The sequence below is a fragment of the Erpetoichthys calabaricus genome, chromosome 1 (genome assembly GCF_900747795.2).
Source record: "Erpetoichthys calabaricus chromosome 1, fErpCal1.3, whole genome shotgun sequence".
Lineage (NCBI taxonomy): Eukaryota > Metazoa > Chordata > Cladistia > Polypteriformes > Polypteridae > Erpetoichthys > Erpetoichthys calabaricus.
The window spans coordinates 51,892,116-51,904,211 of record NC_041394.2 but is presented as its reverse complement, the minus strand read 5'-3'; the positions used below and the strand labels follow the sequence as shown (position 1 = coordinate 51,904,211).

At 34.9% G+C, this 12,096-nt stretch overlaps 1 protein-coding gene across 1 annotated transcript in view; it reads right to left on the bottom strand.

Annotated features, from left to right (window-relative positions):
• arid5a (AT rich interactive domain 5A (MRF1-like)) overlaps positions 1 to 12,096 on the bottom strand; it is a 42,963-nt gene that overhangs the window by 17,982 nt on the left and 12,885 nt on the right. The window contains exon 2 of the mRNA XM_028799369.2: positions 8,892 to 8,986. Coding sequence (XP_028655202.1) covers positions 8,892 to 8,986 — 95 coding nt within the window. The remainder of the gene's footprint in view (positions 1 to 8,891; positions 8,987 to 12,096) is intronic.

The following is a 12,096-nucleotide window of genomic DNA, read 5'->3' as shown; positions in this document are numbered from 1 at the left end:
TGTCCGCAGAAATCCGCGAACCAGCAAAAAATCCGCGATATATATTTAAATATGCTTACATATAAAATCACAATTTAAATGACCGCTACGCGCGCGTGTTGACTCGGCGACGCCCAGAGCAGAAAGAACGCGCTCCGGCCGCTCTAACCGCGCCATGCGGGGAGTGAGTGAGACTCCAATATCTCACACTCTCTTCCCCCTTAAAGAAATTAAATGGGTGCGAGTGAGACCACTGACCTCCCTCCCTTCTATTAGTTATAGTTTATAGTACGTTCGGCTTATCCATGAGTCCGGCTTATCTATGATAAGATTTTATTTTAAAAATTCGTATGATTTTTGGTCTCCGGCTTATACACGAGTCCGGCTTATAGACAAGAACCTAGGGTATATGTGTGCACCAAAAAAAAAGCAAGTGGGTGATGTGTCTATAAATAAGAGGTCTCAACAAAATAACTGAATTTATAGCTAAAACAGCGACTAAAATATCAAACTATTTCACAGTAATGATATGGGAGTAGTTCAAAATGTAAACCCTGAGGCACATTGTAGCAGGAACTTCTGTAAAATTTTGGAGTGCATGTCAAATTAGAAAATATGGTTTGCGCTTCTTAGAATTAATCTAAAATACAAATAGGTTAAATATTATTCGTGAACAATATAAACTAGGAAAATCCTGATGTTTAGTCAATATGTGGGAGGGGGTTGTAGATATGTACAGTATGTGCGATTTAAATGTCTAAGTCTTACCAGATATGTTCTACTTATAAGAGCTGCATAGAGAGTGGAAATAGTTCAGCTGTGTGTGTGAATAAAATGAGACCCAGTAGAAGCATGTTACTCATTTTTGACACCTACATTTAACTAGTTAGGTTTCTAAAAATTTAGAGTAAGAAATATAAATCAAGAAACTGTACAGGTAAGGATATCAGTGCCAAAAGAGTTCATTATTAATACAAGAAGTGATAGCATTGCTATAGTGTATTTTCTTTGCAGTAGAACTAAGAACAACTTTTCATGAGTTAAATTAAGTGCAATATGATGCTCTTTATTAAATCACACTCTGGTAAATGATGTGTCAAAATTTCAGCAAGAGCTGTTCAGTGACCCATTACCTTAATCCATCTTAGTTTACATAATACAAAGAAGCTGAATCTTACTTGCACAGTACAGTGACTTCTAAGAAGACCCATGAGCACTAGAAAGCAGAGCATTTGACCATCATACTCATGCTGCCATCTTAGAAGACATTTTTTACCTTTGACCAGCAGTGAAACTAATATCTTGGAAATAAAATAAGCTTAAAGATATACAGCATAGAGTATTAAAAATAAATGAATTTACTGGATTAAATAATGTTTTTCACTTCTTTTAAAAATTCTGAAATATTTTTTTGTGCCTTTAATACTCTCTGTTTGGCAGGCTGTATATCTAAGGAAGACCTGAAATTTTTACTTTCTAAACAGCCCTTTGAGTTACATCTATTTAATTAATGATTGACCAGTGTATTTTTTGTAAAACTATCAATCCTGCTGTTGTTATTTTTCAGAACTGTTTAAATTGTTATATATTTACATAACAGATGAGTTATGTAAAGCTTTTCTTTATGCTTCACAAAATGGACAGAAAAAGGGGGTGTCCGTTAATAATAAATATTTTTTCATCCTTTATACTGAAGGCCCACTTCAACATACCATTTATTTTTTCATTATTTCTATATTGGTAGTAATTTAACAGTGTATTCAGTTTTCATCATGTTAGTCTTAAGCTCACATCTGTCAGGTGAGTTAGCAGGTGTTTTGGTGGTAAAACTGCGTAGAATTGCTCAGGGAAGTGAGTATTATGCATGCAGTTAAAACAGCAAACTGTTATTATGTGGTTATTCATACTGAAAAGAACTTGGATATGGTACTCCACATCAATTTCAACATAACTGCCAATAAGAAAAATGTTAACAGCAGACAGCTGTCCAGTAATTTAGCAGAAAGGCTTGGTGGGCAAGGGGGCTACAACACAGAAGCCTAGTTTCACACTGAATCAGTCTCTCTGTGTTCTTCTGCCTCTGAGACTCTCTTTGATGAGTTACGAGAAGAACATCTCTATGAATCATCTCGAATATTTCATTGCTGGTCTCAAGAGATTCATGTGTGAGTCACCACAGAACATAGCAGCTGCTACATATTTCAACTTTTTTTTTCTATTTTCGAATGGTGTTTTACCCACAAAGTGAGACAGGCACAGCATGTAAATTTCAACCATTTCCTGTGCAGCCCTTTTACCATTGTACTCTTTTTGTTTTTCAGTGCTGATTTGTATGTGATGATGTTACTGTAATGCAATATTTGAATATAATGGCCTGTATCTCCATCTAGAACAGTTTACTGTACGCTAGAAATACTGTATTTCTGTTTGTATAACAGAAAAATGTCAGAAGGACAAAAATAAATTTCCACATGCATTATTTACTGGTACCGATTTATCCAGTTTTAAAGTTGCAGGGAATCGCAGTCTATCCTGTCAGAATTTGGCAGAAGGGAAAAACCAATCCAGGGACATTATTTACACACTCACACATCCCAGTGAAATTACTATTTAACCTGATATATTTTTGGGATGTGGTGTCCAGGAAAGACCCAAACAGACACCAGGAAAATGTGCAAACTTCGTTCAGATAGCAAAAAGACCATATTTATTGGAGCGGGAAGACAGCTGCACTAATCACTGAACTGCTGTGTCTTGCCACGTGCAGAAAAATCAATTTCTAACCAATCTGTAAATGCATGTAATAATTTGTATTTTTTATTGCTGTTTTACTGCAGTGTCTAGAACTTATGTTTACTTGAACACTTAGAGGCTGAAGGATTTCTCAGGCAGACATAATAGAATACTGAACCAACAACTTTATGGTCACTGGCCATACTGACTGCACTAATATTGTTTATTACTTACAGTACTTACTATTTGCTATATACTTTCTGTAAATACTGATGCATGCATTTTCCAACTCACTTATCTTTTTTGTTGTACCTGTAGCCCAAACCTTGAACAATCGGGACAAGAGGAGGAAGCCACACTAGACAAGAAGCTAGCCTTGTTTAAACATGTGCCATATTTTTCTGCAATGTTTTGGTAAAATTGTACATAAAGCTGATAAAACACCAGTGAAGCCAAGGTTAAACTAGCTATAAACTAACCTATCCTAGGTGATTCATCAATTGTCTTATAAAAAGAAGTGTAGTAGACAATGTTGCTTGTAAACCCTACTTTGTCAAATTAAGTAAGAGGTCACAGTGACAGAGACAGGCTGCATGACTGGCCACCCTTTTGCTGCAAATTGTGCATTCATTGTATCTCTTGTTTACTTGGTCATGTCTAATACACCCATAAAACAATCCATACAAAAACTAAAATGTATCACATTCATGTTGCAGCCAGTGCTAAAAAATCATGGCCTTTTTTGCTTGGATAAAGCATTTTGGTGGTGGCACAGAGGCCCTTTCACCTTTCACTTCATTTACACATTTCTTGAGTTTCTGAGTTCTGTGTGGAGTATGCATATTGTGGTGTATATTACATACAGTAGGTTTTGAAAACAGTATTTTCCTTATACAACACGAATATACTGTTATAGAACATAGAAATACATTGTCAAAGTATACTCTTTGGAAGACTTTTGGATGGAGGGTCATTGTGCAACTTGGGGGTTCAGGGTCAAGGGATTAGTTCCTGCCTTACATGTTAAAAGTGATGGGTGGGAATAGATTTAGTACTACAACTGTCATGGAATCAAGTTTTATTTATCCATTTTACATGTCAGGAGAACAATATAAAAACAAGCTAACAAGGCCCTTGGTGCTTTTCTCATTTTAAATATTAATGTAACATTCATAGTTTTCAAAAAAGTATTATTATTAGTAACCTCAGTATGTTTAGGAGAAGTAATAACAATGAAGGACAGATCTAGCATCTGAACAAATTTCTACGCTCAAAAATTAGAAAAGGTTAAAGATACAACAACTTAGCTGTTTATCCTTCACATCTTTCACACACAATACTGATGAAGGCTAAACAGCCAAAATGATGTTTCTCTTGCTTTCTTTTCTAATCTTTTCAGTGTGGAAATGACCTTCACCTATTATTTCTACTTACTTATCCTGTACTGTTACAATCAGAAGGTTTTAGAAATTTATTTATAAAATCTGTAGATATATGTATGCTTACTGTACATGTTTTTTTGCGGATTTTACTGAATGCTATTTTGTATTATTCAGTATCTATATTACATTCATATTACATTCATACCATCAAATGATATCTAAATGTGGTGCCTGAACCTTTTTCAATATGAAAGCTATCATTCTATGAATTTCAACTTTTATAGTACATGACAGTATTCATTTCCTTTTTCAAGAGGTAAATCAATGTGGCTAGTCTACTACATTACAAAATCATAGACAGCAGGTGAGAAAGAATACAAAAATACTAGAAAATACTCAAGTTGCATGCAGAAAGCTGTGCAGTCAGGAACCAGTCCACAGCACAGATTCCATAAGATAGAAATTCCATGTACTGCACCACCATACTGTACTGTATACACACATGCATAATTTTTTATATAATATACACTATCAAAATATGCTTTAACAGAGATAATTAAATTTGTAATTTAAAAAGAAAAACAGTAGTATTATAGTTATTCAATTAATTATACAATTTTGTGATCAGTGAAACATGGCTCACGTGAACTTTACAGATTTTCAGCTTTGTTAGTCTAGTCAGTAATGAAAGAGAATAGGGCATTTGTGGTCTTAAATTTTTTTTAGCAGTAAGCAAACAGGAAATAAGCTAATCCTTAACTCTGTGAAACTGACCAAAATACAGCGTAACTCATACTGATGAATCTTATTACAAAATCCCCATTTGACATTAAAACTGACATCCTAATGTGTTTAAATGTAACAAAGAAATACAAATTCTTAATCACTAATGTCTTGTTGAGTTAAATGAGAATCTTTGAATGGCAGAAAATCTCTAAAAAATTATAAAATTAAAATCTGAAACAATGACATTACCTCCTTGTAGCTATTAGCAACTTTTCATACACAAGCTCTTCAGTCAGCTCATTTCAAACATAATCTTTGTAAGAAATGTCTGAATAAGCATAGTTGAAAATATAAATTGTATGGTTATGTTTCAGACTATGACTGAACATCTACTGCAGAATGTGTCAAAATATGGTCAAAAACAGAGGTACATAATGTGAAAGAATTTCTGGCCCCAAACCCGCTGAGTTCATCACCTCTATCCAGCTGTCAAGTCACAAAAACACCTCTGCAAATCCTACAAAAGTGCTTTACATATTAGCTGTTGTTATACTCTAATCCATACCACAGGCCAGACCTCACACTAAGTCTCTTTCATTTTTTTGGTCCTTTTAAAAAACAATTGCACCATGAGTTATTTGCAACTGATGTTGACATACAGAACATTGTAACATTCTGATTGCACTGCCATGACACTCTTTCTTCTATGTGGGAATGGATCCAGGTTCAGACAAGTTTAAAGATTACTTGGAAAAAAAAACTTCTAGTGTACTTGACTACATCTTAATAAAAGCATAAGGTAATGTCACCAGGTTTTTTAAAATACTCTAGTTTGTTTAAAAGGATTCTGCTCTCTGCATTGCAAGCATAATATTTTTATGGAGAAATATTTATAAATAAACAGGCTTTATCACCCGGCTTTGCCCTAGAAATTTTGTAAGACATTGGTCCTCAGTTACAGTGCTGTCAGTTAATCCAATGTATCAAAAGTACTATGCAACTAAGTACTTTTCTGTATACAATATTTGTATTTTTTTTACTAAGTGCTAATATTATTGGCAGGCAGTGGCCCTAGGATTTCAACAGCTGGGGTTGTGGGTTTAAATCCTGGTACTGACACCATGTGACAATGAGCAAGGTCACTTCACCTGCCCGTACTCCAACTGGAAAAACAAAAGAAATGCATCCAATTGTACCTCAAATATTGTAGGTCACCTTGGATAAAGATGTCAATCAAATAATAAGTAGTAACAATATTATTAGGGCGCTGGAGCTGTTTACTCCTGAACATCCTATATACAATTGTCCATGTGAAAAACATTCCTGCCTTAGATCAATTCCATCTTTTCCTAATGATTTGGCTTTTGTTGATAGTCATTGCAAAACACAACTTTACAGGAAAGTGTATTCTTTTGAATTCAAATTATAATCAGTAGGAAAAGTGAAATGTGAGTATATATTATTATAATTATTAGATGTTTACGATTTTCAATTTGTCTTTTCCTCGAGTATTTCTTTTAGTGTTTGAATGCATTTGTATGTGGTTCCCTTTTAAAGACAACAGATGAGAATGCTTATGTAAAGAATCTTGATAAAATAATGGCTCATGAGCCAACTGTTTAGATGCCCTTCACAGTGATCTAAATTGTACTCTGCTGGGTATTGAATATAAAGTAAAAGGATTTTTATTATCATAACTGGGCAGGAGAACACAGTGACACATTTTTCAAGCTGCTCACATGTAGCAGTTACTTGGATCACTAAAGAAAGATAATAGAGTAATACGTGATCCTGCAATAATTTATACAGAAATGTAGGCTGCTATTGCTTACCCTCATAAATCCAGTAAGAAAAGCTGAGTGAAGAATGTTGCTCTATAACAGTGTTCTTGCTGGGAGAAAATTGAAAAGTTTCAATCACCTTGGCCCCTACAAGGCACACCTCTTTAGCAAATGTAAATAGCTCATGCAACAATCTCCCTCCAGTAAATATATCAAATAATTCAGTCCATGGGGCAGCAGAGCTAGTCCCAACAGAGACAGGGCATAATACATGAATAAATTATTTTAATTGTAGGGCATGCACAGAACATTTACAACAGATTATCTGAGGTTAGAAGGATACTGGCTTACAAAGAAAAGTGTCCTAATACTGGATTATTCACATTGGTCTAATCAGCACACATAATTAGGAAGTTTGATGTAATCTCTTTCCTGCTGGTTATAATAGAACAGCTTTACGTAATTTGGCTTTTCAGCAACAAAATAACGAATAGTAATTGTTTTCAAAAGCTGTCAGCAAACACCCTATTTTAATTTCCACGGCAGTCAAAATTCGGAAAACTGCGTGGGCTCTGCTGATGTCAAAACAGTGATAAGTGTCTTTGCTATGATTGTTAGTGGCCCCTTTGGTAGATGTTATCAGTGGGGCAGCTGAACCACGGAAACCACAAGGTTCTCATCTTGCAACCTGAGCTTGGAAATTTAGCAGATCAATTTTTTTTTCTCAGCTTGAGTTACGAGAAGTCTCTTCAGCTAGGAGTCAGCTGTAACTGGGCCCCTGTCACTTTCTGCTTATTTCACTAATTTTCCTTTAGCTGCCACATTGCAAATGAAAATGAATTCACCTTATTGTCCACATCACATTTTGACTTGATGTAAGACGGGTATTTTTTCTTTTTTACATACGTTAACCCTTTTACTAATCATATAGAATCAACTTTCTAAAAATATTTTCAAAAATAATGTTTTATCCTTTAGTTATCTCTCTATCTATATGTGTGGGTGTAAATGTGTATGTATAGCAATGAAGTCTTGTGGCTAGCTAATTTACTTTAAAGGATGCAGGTTCAAATGCCTCCCCTGGTTTTCAGTGGGACTGTGAGGAAAACACAATACCATCATTTCTTGTCTGTGATAAAATACCTACGGAAAGTGTTGGGGGTGTTTTCTGAAAAAGTGCTACATGCTGTAAATGCTTTTGGGATACACAGATTATCAGTCTGTTAACCCAATGAAAGAATATTTACATTGTAATCCAAGCACATCCATATAGGAAACAGATGCCAAAGCAGCATTAGGCTCATCGGAAGAAATTGCACTAGATGGGAAGTCAAGTTATTCTGGACCATTTTATATTTACCAATCATCTTAACTTCATTTATCTGCACTATAGCTAGAAATAGGCATCATGGGAAAAAAAACTCAAGCCAACTTGGAAACACAGACAAACTCCAAAGTAGGAAAATACACCATGGTCCACTATGTTGTCTCTTTAAAATAACAATTGAAGTATAAATAAAATAGAATTAACACTTAAGACTAAACAGCAGGGTGAAATGGTGCTGTGAAGTCTGCATGTTTGGTAAATTATTTTAGTTAAAAGCACCTACTAAATATCTATTCAATTATATCCCAAAAATATTTTTTTCATTACAGGACCACACATTATAGAAGTGCAAGGCAGGATATATTCTATTCAATTCCAGGAAAAACAAACACATAAAGTATTGTTCATATTGATCCTTTTCGGCGCTAACCTAACACTGGACATGGTAGAAAATTTGAAATTGGAATACCAGAGATTGAGTGGAAAAAAAAACAAAACCTACAAGTATAGGATAATGAGAAGATGCAACTATACACAGGTAGTGAGCAGAATCAAATTGTAAGCTTGGCAGTGCTAACTGCTGCACTGCCCTATATTTAACTGGTAGATTTGAATTCTGTTTTCAGGCATTAACACGCTAACCAGATACATAAGATGTGTAAGTGTAAGATGTGTAAGATTTACACCATCAAGACAAGACTACACTCTGAACCATTGTGGATATAACAGTACGAGGAATGGGATCAGGTCATATATTATTTACTTCATCAGCAATTCAGAGATAATCTTGAGTTAAAATATTCTGTGGGGAATCCAAAAGTTAAAAATTAATGTCTCTGTCACTGAATTTACAAGTAGATTTTTCATATCAAGCAGACTTGAAAAGGACACTCAGAAAAAAGTATCATGCACCTGAAAACATTGCAGAAACAGAAAATAATGTGGAAGTGCAATTTTTCTTACCTGAAGTAATGTCTCATCATTTTCTGCCGCACTATCTCCTTCACTAGAATCTGTCTGGCTTGGCTTTCTTCGTGACCGACAACTTTGAATGGATGCTGTTTCCAAAGACAGCAAAGGGTAAAGGAAATGAAGGTGTAAATTATGAAAAAGAATCAGTACATTACTGTACACATCAATATGAATAACAAATATAATAAACAGAATCATACATTTTTCAAAACTGATTATTATAATACTGGGTTTATCCAATCTAAACAAATTCCAGTTTATTTAGAGTTGAACATCCACCTAACTAGGATGTGTGAAGAGATCAGAATAAAAACAAAACCTACATCAACACAAGCAGAACATCCAGTGCCTGTGTGGGAATTTGAGCCTAGTACTTTTGAGCTCTAGTGGCAGTGCTAAGTAATGTACCACTCTGCAATTACAGTAATATCAATTGCTAACTTTGAAAACTGGATTTAAGAAGAATATATCACCAGAAAGTCAACTGGCTGAAGATATATCTTACACAAAATATCTTTCCTCAGTAACAGAATTATAAGACCATAGGGACAGTTGCAAGCATACTATAGAGCCAGCCACAATGGACTCCTTTACTTTAATTGCAATTGTTTGCCATAATTATGAGGCTGAAATGAACAACACAATCTTATTGCTATGTGCTTAATCTTTACTGTGACCTTGTAACCTTGAAATATTTTATGAATAATACCAATACTAGAGCTATCACTAAAACTGCTACTGAAAAGACAAATATTACAGAGAGACTATTTAAAAAAGGTGAGTACAGGTACAAAACTACAGGCTTCTTCACTATTAAGAAATAAATGTGGGTCTTACTGTCTCTCAAAACACTTTAGAATACCATGTGTAATGAAAGGAAGGTAGTGTAGTGTGCTTGATATAGCATTTGAAATGTAAATCATAAGATTAATGGTTCAATCCCTGTATTTTACTCACTGTGCCTTAGTTAAACATGTATGCCAAAAAAAGAAATAATATAAAAATATGTACACTAGTCTTTACATGAATTTCTTTCTGGCATTGAATGCTCTGAATATGTTTCTCTATCAATTTATGTTGTTCTCCTCTCTGTGTTTTTCCAAATAAGAAAGGTGTGCATTTTAATCTTAGTTGATAAGCTTCACCTGGGAAATTTTTTGACAGTCGGTGTCAGTTGTAGTGCCATCAGTTAATCAGGTGTATCACAAGTACTTTGTGTTTTTTTTTAAACCACAGGCTAATATTATTGGCAGGCAGTATGTTGTAGTGGTTAAGGTTTTAAACCTAGGACTTCAAACCCTGAGGATGAGGATCATGAGCAAGACACTTAACCTGCCTTTGCTCCAATGTTAAAAAAAAAGAAATTTCACCAATTGCATCTCAAATGTTGTGAAGCTGCCTTGGATAAAGTAATAAGTAATAATATTATTAGGTCATTGTGACTGCTTACTCTTGAATATATACACAATTGTTAATGAATAAAACACTCCTTCATTAGATCATTTTCTGCTTTTTTCCACTTTTCCTCGTGACTTGGCTTCTGTTGATGGTCAATGCAAAACATAGTTTTACAGGAAAGTATACTCATTTGAATTGAAGTTGTAATCAGTAGGAATTATGTGAAATTTGAGTACGGTATATATTATTATCATCATTAAATGTTTATGATTTGTTCATGCGGTTCAGTTAAGTACAGTAATATTTCTTTTCATGTATTTTGTCACCTGTATGTAGTTCCCCTATAAGGTCTGCAGATTTGAATGCTTATGCAAAACAGTGCTTGAAGTGGATATGCTGTATATAAATGCCAGAACCCTATGTGTTACACTGATCATTAGGAAACATAATGTTAATTTTCACTTGTATGCAGATGACACCCAGTTATACCTTTCATTTAGATCAAATGAAGTTTCTCCGATGTTGTCTTTAATTAGTTGTATTAATTAATTAAATGAGTGGATGGATGAGAACTACTTGTCTTTAAACAGAGATGTTACTTGTTGGAGGGAATGACGCTGATCACAACAATATTTTGTCATCGTTTAACTCAGTTGGAATCACCATTAATTTTATTGAATCAGCCTAATCTAGGAGTTATCTTTGACTCTAGTATGTCATTTAAGGCACATATTACAAAGTTGTCCAAATCATGTTTCTTCCATCTTAAAAATGTTGGGAAATTAAGGTGCTTTCTAAAAAACAGGATTCTGAGAAATTAATTCATGCATTTATTTCTAGTAGGATTGACTACTGCAATGCAGTGTTCACTGGATGTTCAAACTGTTCTTTATACAGTCTCCAGTTAATCCAAAATGCTGCTGCAAGAATTATTACAAGAACACGAAAATACGGAAACATAATTCCAGTTCTTAAATCCTTACACTGGCTCCCGGTTAAGTTTAGGGCAGATTTCAAAATCCTCCTTTTAACATTTAAAGCATTAAATGGCCAAGGTCCGGCTTACTTGTCTGAACTTATCATGACTTACAAACCAGAACACACATTAAGATCTCAAGATGCCAGTCTGCTTATGATTCCAAGGATTAATAAAATAACAGTGGGAGGTCGAGCTTTTACTTACTGGGACCCTAAACTGTGGAATGGCCTGCCTACTTCTATAAGAGATGCCCCTTCGGTCTCAGCTTTTAAATCCAGGCTGAAAACTCACTACTTCAGTTTAGCATATCCTGACTAGAGCTGCTGATTAACTGTGCAGACTGCATCTCTGTTGTTAGTCATTAACGCTAAAACATAAGTAACATGATAGTTATAATTTATTACTAACCATCAGTTATTCTGTTTCTCTTCTTGGTACTCAAATGTGGCACTTGGTGCTACGGCCCACCTGCCAAGTTGTTTTTCCTGCCTAAGGTAAAGTCATCCCTGATGGAGGATCACAGGAATCGTGGGGTAGAGGGGTCGTTTCATCGGATTGGCTGGCCCAGCGCTGTTTCAGCTATGGAATGGCCAAATGGGAGAGGCAGCTTGATGGCTGAGATCTCCAGGACTCTAAACAAATCCAAATCATATTATGTGATATCATCTACTGTTAAATTCTGGTCCATACTTGTAACATTTTTATTTTTATACTGTATTGAGGATTTGTTCTGTTCTGTGTATGTATTGACCCCCTTCCTTTTGACACCCACTGCACGCCCAACCTACCTGGAAAGGGGTCTCTTTTTGAACTGCCTTT